At 38.1% G+C, this 12,707-nt stretch overlaps 1 protein-coding gene across 1 annotated transcript in view; it reads left to right on the plus strand.

The window, feature by feature from the left end:
* Window positions 1-12,707, plus strand: part of LOC129737866 (hemicentin-2-like) — an 811,499-nt gene that overhangs the window by 769,146 nt on the left and 29,646 nt on the right. Inside the window, exon 7 of the mRNA XM_055729030.1 lies at window positions 7,441-7,647. Coding sequence (XP_055585005.1) covers window positions 7,441-7,647 — 207 coding nt within the window. The remainder of the gene's footprint in view (window positions 1-7,440; window positions 7,648-12,707) is intronic.

Below are 12,707 nucleotides of genomic sequence, written 5' to 3' on the forward strand. Positions count from 1 at the left end.
AGGCGTTATCTGGCTACCAAGATACTGGAATCACCCAGTCTTTTCGAAATTGACTTTTAGACCTGCTGCCTTGGAACTTTCGGTGAGGTCGTCGAGTTTGCTCTGCATATTCGGTTGTGTTTGGGCGAGCAAAACAATATTGTCAGCCAGGTCAAGGTCGTTCAGTTGCTCCATTGTCGAAGGATTCCACAGCAATCCTCGGTTTGGTCTTCAGTCAATTGATCCAGTCAAAATCACATCCATTACGATGAGAAAAAGCAGCGGTGATATAATATATCCTTGTCTCACTCCAGCAGTTACCGGGACTGGTTCGGACAAGACACCGTCGTGCAAGACTTTGCACGAAAATGCCTCGTACTGTGTTTCGATGAGATGGACTAGTTTCTCTGGAACTCCTCGTCGCCTTAGAGTCGCCCAGATGTTTTCGTGGTTCAGTCGGTCAAATGCTTTTCGAAATCAACGAACATCAACAGATTTCCTTGATTTGTTCTAGTACACATGATCGTCCGGATCGGAATCCAGCTTGTTGCCGTTGGAGTGTAGCGTCGATTTTCACCTGGATCGTGTTCAGGATCACTTAGCAGAGTACTTTGAGGGTTGTACAGATCAACGTTAAGCCTCGCCAATTACCGCACTTTGTCAGGTCTCCTTTCTTTCGGACCTTTACAAGGATACCCTGCATCCAGTCGGCCGGGAATGTTGCAGTATCCCAAATGTCAGCGAAAAGACGGTGCAACATTTGTGCTGACAAGGCAGGGTCAGGGCAGGGCTTTGAGCATTTCAGCAGGAATGAGACCGATTCCAGGCGCTTATTGGGTTTTATGTCTTTGATTGCCGCTTCTATTTCAGCCAGCGAGGGCGTGTCCGAGTTCACGCCGTTCATGCGACTTACTGTTGGCGCTTCGAGCTGCGGGTTCTGTTGACCATTGCTATTCGTGACTCGGGAAAGTTGTTCGAAGTGCTCAGTCCATCGTTTGAGCTGATCTGTTCGGTCGGAGAACGGAGAACGTTAGAGTTGCGTAAAATTTTCTCATTCGATGCCTTCGACGCACTCGCGTGTGTTGAACCAAGTAATATTTGAATTGTTTTAAACTGGTAAGCTAGCGAAATTAATTTTATTTATTTGCATGGTTTCCCGACTCTCGACATAACCTGATGAACTTTATTCCTCTAATTCACTCGGTCCATGCCATCCCTTCTCCAATTTCTCGGGCATCCCACATTCGTCAGATCATGCTCCACTTGGTCTAACCACCTCGCTTGTTGCGCCACCTAGGAAATTTTTCGATGCTAGATTTTACCTTCATATGTTTCACAATAGTTGGTCTAGAAATAAATAAAAATTAAGAGAGTACTTTCCCGTATCATTCCTGTTTCTTTAGTACACAATTTGGTTTTTAAGTTCGAAGCAGTTAACAAACAAGTTGTAAACTTAAAAAAACATAACGTAATCACGAAACTCATCAAGTGGTAATGCGACACTTCCAAAACTGATGAGACTTTCGATATTTTCGTGATTGTCATTCCACTTTTCTTTTGACAGTTCTCTCTGGATGCTCTGGATTCCTTGGAGACATCTGGAGGCTCAACCAAAACATTTGTGCATCCGAATGTTGCTAAACAAATAAACGGAAAGAAATTTACAAAGCGTCACAGTTTGGTAAATCAGACAGGTTGATGAATTTTCGATACATTTAAATAAAAAACCCTGATTTTCTGGAAAATATTTTTTCACCAACAGTATTGATATTAAGTTTTTTTTTTTTTGTTTCGATTATAGTCGTTTTACCATCATTATGGCATTCGCGACTTTATCAATGTTGCAGTTAGCGGATCGTTATTGAAAAACTATCCGGTACAACTGCGTTCGATGTTTACTCTTGGGCTTGAACTCGCGGACATCGGCTCAGGAGGCAACAGACTTGCCAACTGAGCTATATCACAAGCCCCTATTGATATTAAGTGTTTAAACTATTGTGAATGGTTTCAAGATTTCAAGCGGGACATATGCTTACAAAAAAGATCTCGTATAAAAAATGTTCCTATATAAGATATTTTAAAACTTTGTTTTTTTTTTCAAAAAATAATCATTTTTTTGCCATTTTTCATCTTTATTTTTCTATACCTCGATCATGTTACCTTCTAAAATTTTAAATTTCTATTATTTAAGAAGAGAAATCACAGTGAATTTGTTTTATGAAATTAATTTGCGGCTTTATCGGTGAGGGTTAAAGAGTTGAAATGAAAGACGGATAGAATATCAGAAGAAAATTCTAAGGTGGTGAAAAGAGCGAAGAGCATTTGAAATAGCTATAAAAAAATCAATTACAAAACATCGTTCAAATAATCGAAAATAGTTAGGCCAAGATTTCTGACCGTTGACCGTAGGCGACAACTCAATCCAGTTGGAACTTGCGCACAAAACGAAAATAAGAAATCTACCTAGCCATCGATCGAACGATAACGCACAATAGAAGACTTAACAGAGCAACCACATGCTAAAAAATTTTTCGTCCGTTCGACACATGTGCATTCACATGGCGGTCGAACCATCCATAATTAACTGTATCGAAAAACGTAGTGCCTCCTCTATTGGGTACTACTTCTTCAATACAGTTAATTGATGCGGGACAAAGAATTTAGTATGTGGTCAAGCTTTTTTTTCAAATGCTCTTCGCTCTTTTCACCACCTTAGAATTTTCTTCTGATATTCTATCCGTCTTTCACTTCAACTCACCGATAAAGCCGCAAATTAATTTCATTAATTTCAAATTTCTTTAAATCAAAGTGGCTTCTTTACATGAAATAATGTAGAAATAAAAAATACACCATAAACATTTTGTAGATTGGCCTAACAAACTGAAAATATTTTTGTTTAACATTAGACCACCAATGCAGTTACATCGCTAGAATCGGTTTAAAATATCTTTTCTTGTGCATTTAATTTTATTACCCAATCTTACGTTAACATACTCAAAATCCAGTCAAAATTAAAATTAGCTGTAGAAATTGTCTCTGAAAATCAAGATTGATACCTTTGAAACCTTTGAACCTTTGAAAAGTCATCACAAGTTTTGTGTTTCGTATTTCAAAAATCTAAAGATGCCAAATTGTTATAAATTACGACAACTTTCCAATTCACTTTTTAACATTTTTCTTCTGTAACTGATACAGCTTTGATGGTTTGGTGAAAAGGTATATAAAGGGCGAACAAGAAATTATTTCGACACCGAAAATGTCATGCTAAATTTTAGGGTAGTTTTAAACATATATTTACTTCAAAAATTAAAAGAAAAATTAATCCTTGAGTGTAAAATTTATCGCATTTTCGCTTGATGCCCTCCATCAAAGTCTTAATAGTGTCATCCGGTACCAGTTTCTAAGTTTTTTTTCCGTTTTCTCAACATGTACTTCTCGTCTTTGACTGTCTTCTTGCTTTTCCGAAGTTCCCGTTTCATTGTTGCTCAGTACTGCTGAACCAGGCGCGGATCCGGACACTTTGGCGGGTTCATGTCCTTTGGAACAAAATGGACAGAATTGGACTCATACATCTCCAGGACACTTTTAGAATAGTTGCATAATGAAAAATCTAGCCTTAATAGTGGAACTTTGTCGAGCTGCTGCAAGAAAGGCAAATTGCGCTTCTCGAGGCACTCAGATTTGTAGATCTCGCCATTTATTGTGCCCTTTTGTTACGAAAGGCTCACTCCTCACTCCTCAGTCCCCCAGAACAGATGGCCTTTTCGTCGTCTTAAATTTGTCGTCCACATCGAACTTGCTCTTGTCGGTGAAAAATTCCAACCCCGGAATTTTCTTAAATTCGGCTTTTATATACGTTTCGTCGTCCATCACACAGGAGCCATATTTTATCAGCATCTTCTCGTAGAGCTTCCGTGTCCGAGTTTTAGCCATCGATTGTTGCGTTCATCGGGGTTTAGGAAGTTCTGTACCTTGTGTGTATGTAGTCCAGCTCTCTTCTTTGCATTCTGGACGCAGCTCTGCGACACGCCGATCTTTTTAGCCAAATCACGGCTTGGGACGTTGGGATTTGCTTTAATCAACCGCTTCACCTTTCCCTCCGTCTTTTTGTTCTCCGGTCTCGGTTTCTTCCAGCTCCTTTGCCGTAGTCCAACGTCATCCGCTTCTGGAACACTCTGAAGACGGTTAAATAGTGAATGTTCAACATTTTTCCCAACTGCCGGTGCGACAGGTCAGGAAATTCCAGGTGTTTGAAAAGAATTTGTTCTCTCGACTCGCGTTGGTTCATCTCCATTTTCGTGGAATCGAAAAACACGAGTTTGACTTCGAGTTTGACAGCATGTAAACAATACACGTCGAGAGGAAGTGTGCAGGATTTGGTTGATTTTTACCTGATGGTAAAAAAGTTATGCCCTGTCGCAATAATTTCGTGTTCGCCCTTGAGAAAGTGTTGGTATGTTTATTGTTAAGGGGTGTCGCTCAAAGTTTGGGCCAATCTTGAAAATTCCTTCATCAAAATGCCAATCTTAAAAAGCCATACATTTTGAAGACATACATTTTTAAAGTATAAGACACACATTTTCATAATTGATGTAAATTTATGTCAAACTAGATGTACACTTTTAATGTAAATTTATGTCAAACAAGATGTAAATAATCAAAACATTGTTTATATACATATCTTATCAAAAATTTTAATTGTTTAAAGGAATTATGAGATTTTTTCAGTGATATGATTGCAAATGATTGCATCAAAACATTGTTTATGTACATATCTTATCAAAAATTTTAATTGTTTAAAGAAATTAAGAGATTTTTTCAGTGAAATGATTGCTGTCATTTACAAAAGCATCTTAAGCTAAGTTTACACACCAAAAAATTCGCTCATTATCCAAAAGTGTTCACGAAGAAGGGGTTATGGGCATCTGAAATAAAAGCACAATCTCTTAATGCATTTCTTCAATCAGAAATAACATAAAAAAATTAAAGACTAGCCTTATATTTAGATCGGGCAGCATGTTGGTCAACAGATTCTTTTTTATGCCTCCGGCCCACTCAGCATCAATTCGCACATATCGAATCAGTCGTCAAATACCAACACTTAGGTAAATTGATTTTTTTCCCGAAATTAGTTCACTACTAACGAATTTTGCTTTGCGATTCCGAAAAAAATAAAAAATCCGCAAAAAAAACAAAACATTTCAGTCAACTTTATCTCATTCGCATCTTTCACAATCAAATTGCGTTTTTCGCACATGTTTCTACAAATTTGAATTGAGGTCTTATTTTCACTTTCTCGACCTAAAGGGAGATACGGTCAAAATTTGGTCAAGGAAAAACGCGTGTAAATCGGTGAAATCGTTTATTTAAAAAATCAAATTAAATTTCTGTTTCAAGTTTGATTGGTATAAATTCAGGAAAAATATTCAGTTAGGCTTCCGCTTTTCCAAATCCGAATTGCCGGGCCTTACGCTTAACTCCTGCCATCAGATTTTGTACAGCCACCTTGTCCACCTTCTTCGCCGCAGAGAGCCAGTTTGCCTTGAACTGCTGCTCGTCCTTAGCAGTTTTTTTGGTCTTCTTTAGGTTCCGCTTGACAATAGCCCAGTATTTCTCAATTGGGCGAAACTCTGGCGTGTTGGGAGGGTTCTTGTCCTTAGGAACCACCTGCACGTTGTTGGCGGCGTACCACTCCATGGCCTTTTTACCGTAATGGCAAGATGCCAAATCCGGCCAAAACAGTACGGAACAACCGTGTTTCTGCAGGAAAGGCAGAAGACGTTTATTCAAACACTCTTTCACGTAAATTTCTTGGTTGACAATCCCGGAAGCTATGAAAATGCTGCTTTTCAAGCCACAGGTACAGATGGCTTGCCAAACCAGATATTTCTTCGCGTACTTTGACAGTTTCATGTGCTTCAAAATATCTGCTACCTTTCCCCTTCCTTTTGCCGTATAAAACTCCTGTCTCGGAAGCTGCTTGTAGTCGGCTTTGACGTAGGTTTCGTCGTCCATTACCACGCAGTCAAACTTCGTCAGCATCGTCGTGTACAGCCTCCGGGATCACGCTTTGGCCGTCGTATTTTGTTTATAATCGCGATATGGAGTCACTACCTTCTTGTAAGTCGATAGTCCGATTCCTTTTTTGGCTCGATGCACGGTTGTAGACGATACACCCAGCTTATTTGTGGCATCTCGGAGAGAGAGGTTAGGGTTTCGCTTGAAACTACCGGCAACTCTCTTTGTCGTCTCAGCGGCTTCTGGTTTTCGATTTTCCCCCGATCCAGACTTCCTGGGTGTCGACAAACGGTTTCCAAACACTTTAATTACATTTGTAACGGTTGATTTGGCAACTTTTAGCGATTTTGCTAGCTTTGCGTGCGAGTAGCTCGGATTTTCGCGATGCGCGAGCAAAATTTTGATACGCTGCTCTTCTTCCTTGGACGGCATTTTGACAACTAAAATGAGGGGTGTTCAGGTTTTTTAAATGCAAAATTGAAAGAAATACGTCAAGTTGATATTGACCAAATTTTGACCGTTTCACCCTTTAGTTGAAACCTACGCGCATGAAAAATAGATGAGCAACGGTGTAAAATTCGATCAATTTAGATCTAACAAAATAAGGTGTTAAGGTGTCTCTGGATCGTAGAAGAATACAACATTTATAGATTGTAGTAAAGTTGTGCATTCGAGATAAGATTAATTTCATATTTTTTGTCACACCAAATGTTATTGCAAATTTATGTAAATGATGAACAGACGGAACAGCGTCTTTAAATTTTAAATAATAAGTAAATAAATGAATTATGTATCGCTTAAAAACATTTTTTAAATTGGTGAAATAATAGCCCCTGCTAACTTTTAAATAAACCAAATAGAAATTGAAAAATTGTGTGAAGTTTTGGTTCCTCTATTAGGGGCAACTACAGGATGATATTTTTGTGGACTATCGTTATCGCCGGAAGTTTTAAAATCGTTTGAGCTCCGTTCCAAGTCTATCATGTCAGACTGATTCCATCCCAGGATATGGGTCAGTTACAGAGATCCTACAAAATGGAAACTCTGTATGTACACAAGAAGGGTAGGATTGAGTGCGTGTGTACGACATCGGCGGAAGCTGCATTTGTTTTTTTCTCTCTGTCGTTGCAATTGATGTTCGTTTGCAATCCAACCCAACCATCGCACAAGGATTCAATAAAAAAAAACAAAAAGGCGTAGAGAATCCACACCAAACCATAATAACACACATGAACGTATCTGACATCATCGTTATCATGTTGATTCCGTTTGCCAGAACAGAGACCGTTCAGTTTTTTTTATCTCCTTCAACCAACTGGATGTATTGCCCTGCTGGTCATTCGAAACAGTTGCCATTCGGATGGGCAGGTGCACCAGTTTTTATTTCCTCCCTCGGCTTAACTAACCGGCTGCTGCCAACTGGCTCTTGTTGACTCATTTCAGGTCGACCGGAACCAACCGTGACGTGGCTCAATGGGGACGAAGTGATGCAGACCGGGGGCGGAGTGTCGATGGGCCGCCATGTGACTGTGAATCGCCTCGAGATACACAAAATATCGCGCGCTGCCCTCAACAACACGTACAAATGCCAGGCGTCCAACACCGTTCTTGTTCCGCCGGCCGAGAGATCCGTTCGGGTAGAGATGCTGCGTAAGTATCCGGAACTGACTTGTAAGTGTAGTTTTGTTTCTGTTCACTTTATTTTTTTTTTGTGTGCTGAGCTGGTACACTTCTGATCCTGCCTCTCTGGGTGACCATGTTTTGTCAGCTGTGGCAACCGGAAGCCCGACAGAACAAACTGACCACTTCGGATGAACCGTATTTACCTTAAACGAACCTAGACACGATTGCCAGATGAATGTAAAGCTTCATTTGGTCAGGGAACTGTTCGCCGTTTGTTATAAATTCATTATTTTGCCTTCGGGTTTCTGTTGAGTAGAAACGTTGAAACTATATTTAAAAATTTGATCGAAGAAAACGATTCTAAAGTAATGTTTATAACAATTTAAAACCCTTCTATTATTGGATTAGGGTGTTTGATGCCTTACGATTTCAATGAAATAATGTTTCATATCCTCCAAATCCTCCAAAAATGCCGTGAACACCAAGTCCCTACGCATCATCTATTCATCGACTTCAAAGCCGCATACGACACGATCGACCGTAACGAGCTATGGAAAATCATGGACGAGAACGGCTTTTCCGGGAAGCTAATCAGACTGATCAAGGCGACGATGGATGGAACGCAGTGCTGTGTGCGGATTTCGGGTGAATTGTCGAGTTCATTCGAATCGCGCAGGGGGCTTCGACAAGGTGATGGTCTATCCTGCATGATGTTCAAAGTGGCGCTAGAAGGTGTTATTCGACGAGCGGTGGGCGAAATGCGGGGCACGATTTTCAACAGATCCAGTCAACTTATCTGCTTTGCCGATGACATTGATATAGTCGGCAGATCATCTGCGGCGGTGGAGGAGATCTACCGCAAACTGAAACGCGAAGCAGGAAGGATTGGGTTGATGATTAATACGTCCAAGACGAAGTACATGCTGGCCTGCGGATCCGAGACCGACCGAACCCGCTTGTCCAGTAATAACAAGGTCACGATCGACGGCGACGAGCTGGAGATAGTCGAAGACTTTGTCTATCTCGGCTCACTGGTGACCGCAGACAATGACACCAGCCGTGAGATCCGGAGGCGAATTATCAGCGGAAGTCGTGCCTACTATGGACTCCACAAGCAACTGCGGTCGAGAAGACTTTGCCCTCGCACGAAGTGTAACCTGTATATGACGCTTATTAGACCGGTTGTTCTCTACGGGCACGAGACATGGATATTGCTCGAGGAGGACCTGCGTACACTCGGGGTATTCGAGCGACGAGTGTTAAGAACCATCTTTGGCGGCGTACAGGAGAACGGAGTGTGGAGGCGAAGGATGAACCACGAGCTCGCGCGACTCTACGGCGGACCCAGTATCCAGAAGGTGGTGAAAGCTGGCCGGATACGCTGGGCGGGACATGTTGCGAGAATGCCGGACGACTGTCCTGCAAAACAGGTGTTCGCTACGAATCCGGTAGGAACAGGACGAGCGGGGGCGCAACGAGCGAGGTGGTTAGACCAAGTGGAGCGTGATCTGGCGAACGTGGGGTGCCCGAGAAATTGGAGAACGGTTGCCATGGACCGAGTGAATTTTAGGAATTATGTTCGTCAAGTTATGTCGTGAGACGGAATACTATGTAAATAAATAAATAAATGTTTCATATCTTAAAACTGATTAATTGTGATTTTGAATCTGAATTCTGAATCGAAGCTATTTTTACACTGCCTTCAAATTGTAAGGTTTCAAACAAAAAGGAGACTTTGAATTTTGAATGTGGATCCTGAATCTGAATTCTGAATCTGAATCTGATTTCTGATTCTGAATCTGAATTATTTTTTTTTGTACGCTTAATTTTTAGAGGGATTAACCAAACTATTCTTTTCACCAACTTTTCACCGATATGCCGAAAAATAAATTTACAGAATCTGAATTCTGAATCTGAATTCTGAATCTGAATTCTGAATCTGAATTCTGAATCTGAGTTCTGAATCTGAATTCTGAATCTGAATTCTGAATCTGAATTCTGAATCTGAATTCTGAATCTGAATTCTGAATCTGAATTCTGAATCTGAATTCTGAATCTGAATTCTGAATCTGAATTCTGAATCTGAATTCTGAATCTGAATTCTGAATCTGAATTCTGAATCTGAATTCTCAATCTGAATTCTGAATCTGAATTCTGAATCTGAATTCTGAATCTGAATTCTGAATCTGAATTCTGAATCTGAATTCTGAATCTGAATTCTGAATCTGAATTCTGAATCTGAATTCTGAATCTGAATTCTGAATCTGAATTCTGAATCTGAATTCTGAATCTGAATTCTGAATCTGAATTCTGAATCTGAATTCTGAATCTGAATTCTGAATCTGAATTCTGAATCTGAATTCTGAATCTGAATTCTGAATCTGAATTCTGAATCTGAATTCTGAATCTGAATTCTGAATCTGAATTCTGAATCTGAATTCTGAATCTGAATTCTGAATCTGAATTCTGAATCTGAATTCTGAATCTGAATTCTGAATCTGAACTCTGAATCTGAATTCTGAATCTGAATTCTGAATCTGAATTCTGAATCTGAATTCTGAATCTGAATTCTGAATCTGAATTCTGAATCTGAATTCTGAATCTGAATTCTGAATCTGAATTCTCAATCTGAATTCTGAATCTGAATTCTGAATCTGAATTCTGAATCTGAATTCTGAATCTGAATTCTGAATCTGAATTCTGAATCTGAATTCTGAATCTGAATTCTGAATCTGAATTCTGAATCTGAATTCTGAATCTGAATTCTGAATCTGAATTCTGAATCTGAATTCTGAATCTGAAATCTGAATCTGAAATCTGAATCTGAAATCTGAATCTGAAATCTGAATCTGAAATCTGAATCTGAAATCTTAATCTGAATTCTGAATCTGAATTCTGAATTCTGAATCTGAATTCTGAATCTGAATTCTGAATCTGAATTCTGAATCTGAATTCTGAATCTGAATTCTGAATCTGAATTCTGAATCTGAATTCTGAATCTGAATTCTGAATCTGAATTCTGAATCTGAATTCTGAATCTGAATTCTGAATCTGAATTCTGAATCTGAATTCTGAATCTGAATTCTGAATCTGAATTCTGAATCTGAATTCTGAATCTGAATTCTGAATCTGAATTCTGAATCTGAATTCTGAATCTGAATTCTGAATCTGAATTCTGAATCTGAATTCTGAATCTGAATTCTGAATCTGAATTCTGAATCTGAATTCTGAATCTGAATTCTGAATCTGAATTCTGAATCTGAATTCTGAATCTGAATTCTGAATCTGAATTCTGAATCTGAATTCTGAATCTGAATTCTGAATCTGAATTCTGAATCTGAATTCTGAATCTGAATTCTGAATCTGAATTCTGAATCTGAATTCTGAATCTGAATTCTGAATCTGAATTCTGAATCTGAATTCTGAATCTGAATTCTGAATCTGAATTCTGAATCTGAATTCTGAATCTGAATTCTGAATCTGAATTCTGAATCTGAATTCTGAATCTGAATTCTGAATCTGAATTCTGAATCTGAATTCTGAATCTGAATTCTGAATCTGAATTCTGAATCTGAATTCTGAATCTGAATTATGAATCTGAATTCTGAATCTGAATCTGAATTCTGAATCTGAATTCTGAATTCTGAATCTGAATTCTGAATCTGAATTCTGAATCTGAACTCTGAATCTGAATTCTGAATCTGAATTCTGAATCCGAATTCTGAATCTGAATTTTGAATCTGAATTCTGAATCTGAATTCTGAATCTGAATACTGAATCTGAATTCTGAATCTGAATTCTGAATTCTGATTCTGAATTCTGAATTCTGTAACTGAATTCTGAATCTGGATTCTGAATCTGAATTCCGAATCTGATATCTGAATTCATAATCTGAAATCTGAAATCTGAAACTAAATTCTGAATCTAAATTCTTAATCTTTATTCTGAATCTGAAGTCAGAATCTGAATTCTGAATCTGAACTCTGAATCTGAATTATGAATCTGATTACTGAATCTGAATTCGGAAAAAAGATTTTTTTTTTTTCATTTTGAATGTGAATTTCTAAAATGTGGTTTTGAAATCTTATAAAACTTTGTTAAGTTCTGTTTTATAAAGCAGATTTATCTAATACTAGCTGATTTTACCCGGCCTTGCTCGGGTTCGCATAAAATATAAATCAAAATGAGTCGTTTGACTTTTCAAAATTTTTGAAGCTTTATAATCATCATAATTAAAAAAAATTCCGCATGTTTAGCCATGTAAAATTTGTTAGTCTTTTTAAAGTTTTTATTGAGATTATTCACTGTGTTTATCGTTTTCATATTTGAGAAAAACTTATAGGTGTGAGGTTTTAATTTAAAGACATTCAAAATAATTTCCCTTGCATGCTTATTCATCCTATCGCGAAAAACATTTTTTTCACCCACCATTTTCAAGGAAGCTTTAATGGATTTGGCCTTATTTTTTTTATCTTCAAATGATAATTTTTCTTATATCTTTCCTTTCCCTCATCTAATAAAAATTTCTTTTGTTGAGTTCATCCCCCTTTTCAAAATGAACGATCTCCCTGTACAATGGTATATGGTGCTTAGAAATTTCTAAAAAGACTTCCGAATCTGAGTTTATGAGTTCTTTTCCTTAAATGCTGAAAGTTCCACAAACAGTTTTTTGAAGTTATCAAAAACAAATCATCTCTAAACCTGAAGTTACCATTATAATGTTAAGAGAAAGGTTTTATTTAAATTAAATATCAATGTTTCTATTCTTGGGCACAAACAACCCATTATTTTGGGTGAAGGGTGATCACTGTTAAAATTCTTAGATATCATGTGTTTAAATTCGCAGTACTAAACGGTTCTACCATAAGTTTTCTAAAAATTGGATGATAGAATTGAACACATTGATGACCAAAAATGGTTCAAAAGTGACCAATTTAATTGAATTCTATAATTCTAAAAATCTCAGATTTGTTATATTTATTATCTTATCTATTTTCGTCAAGATATTTTTATATCTAATCTATTTTCTAATTCCCCGTTTAAATTCCCCGACGGCTATCAACGCGTTGAAATCGAAGCATTCAACT

The sequence above is a fragment of the Uranotaenia lowii genome, chromosome 1, assembly GCF_029784155.1.
Source record: "Uranotaenia lowii strain MFRU-FL chromosome 1, ASM2978415v1, whole genome shotgun sequence".
Lineage (NCBI taxonomy): Eukaryota > Metazoa > Arthropoda > Insecta > Diptera > Culicidae > Uranotaenia > Uranotaenia lowii.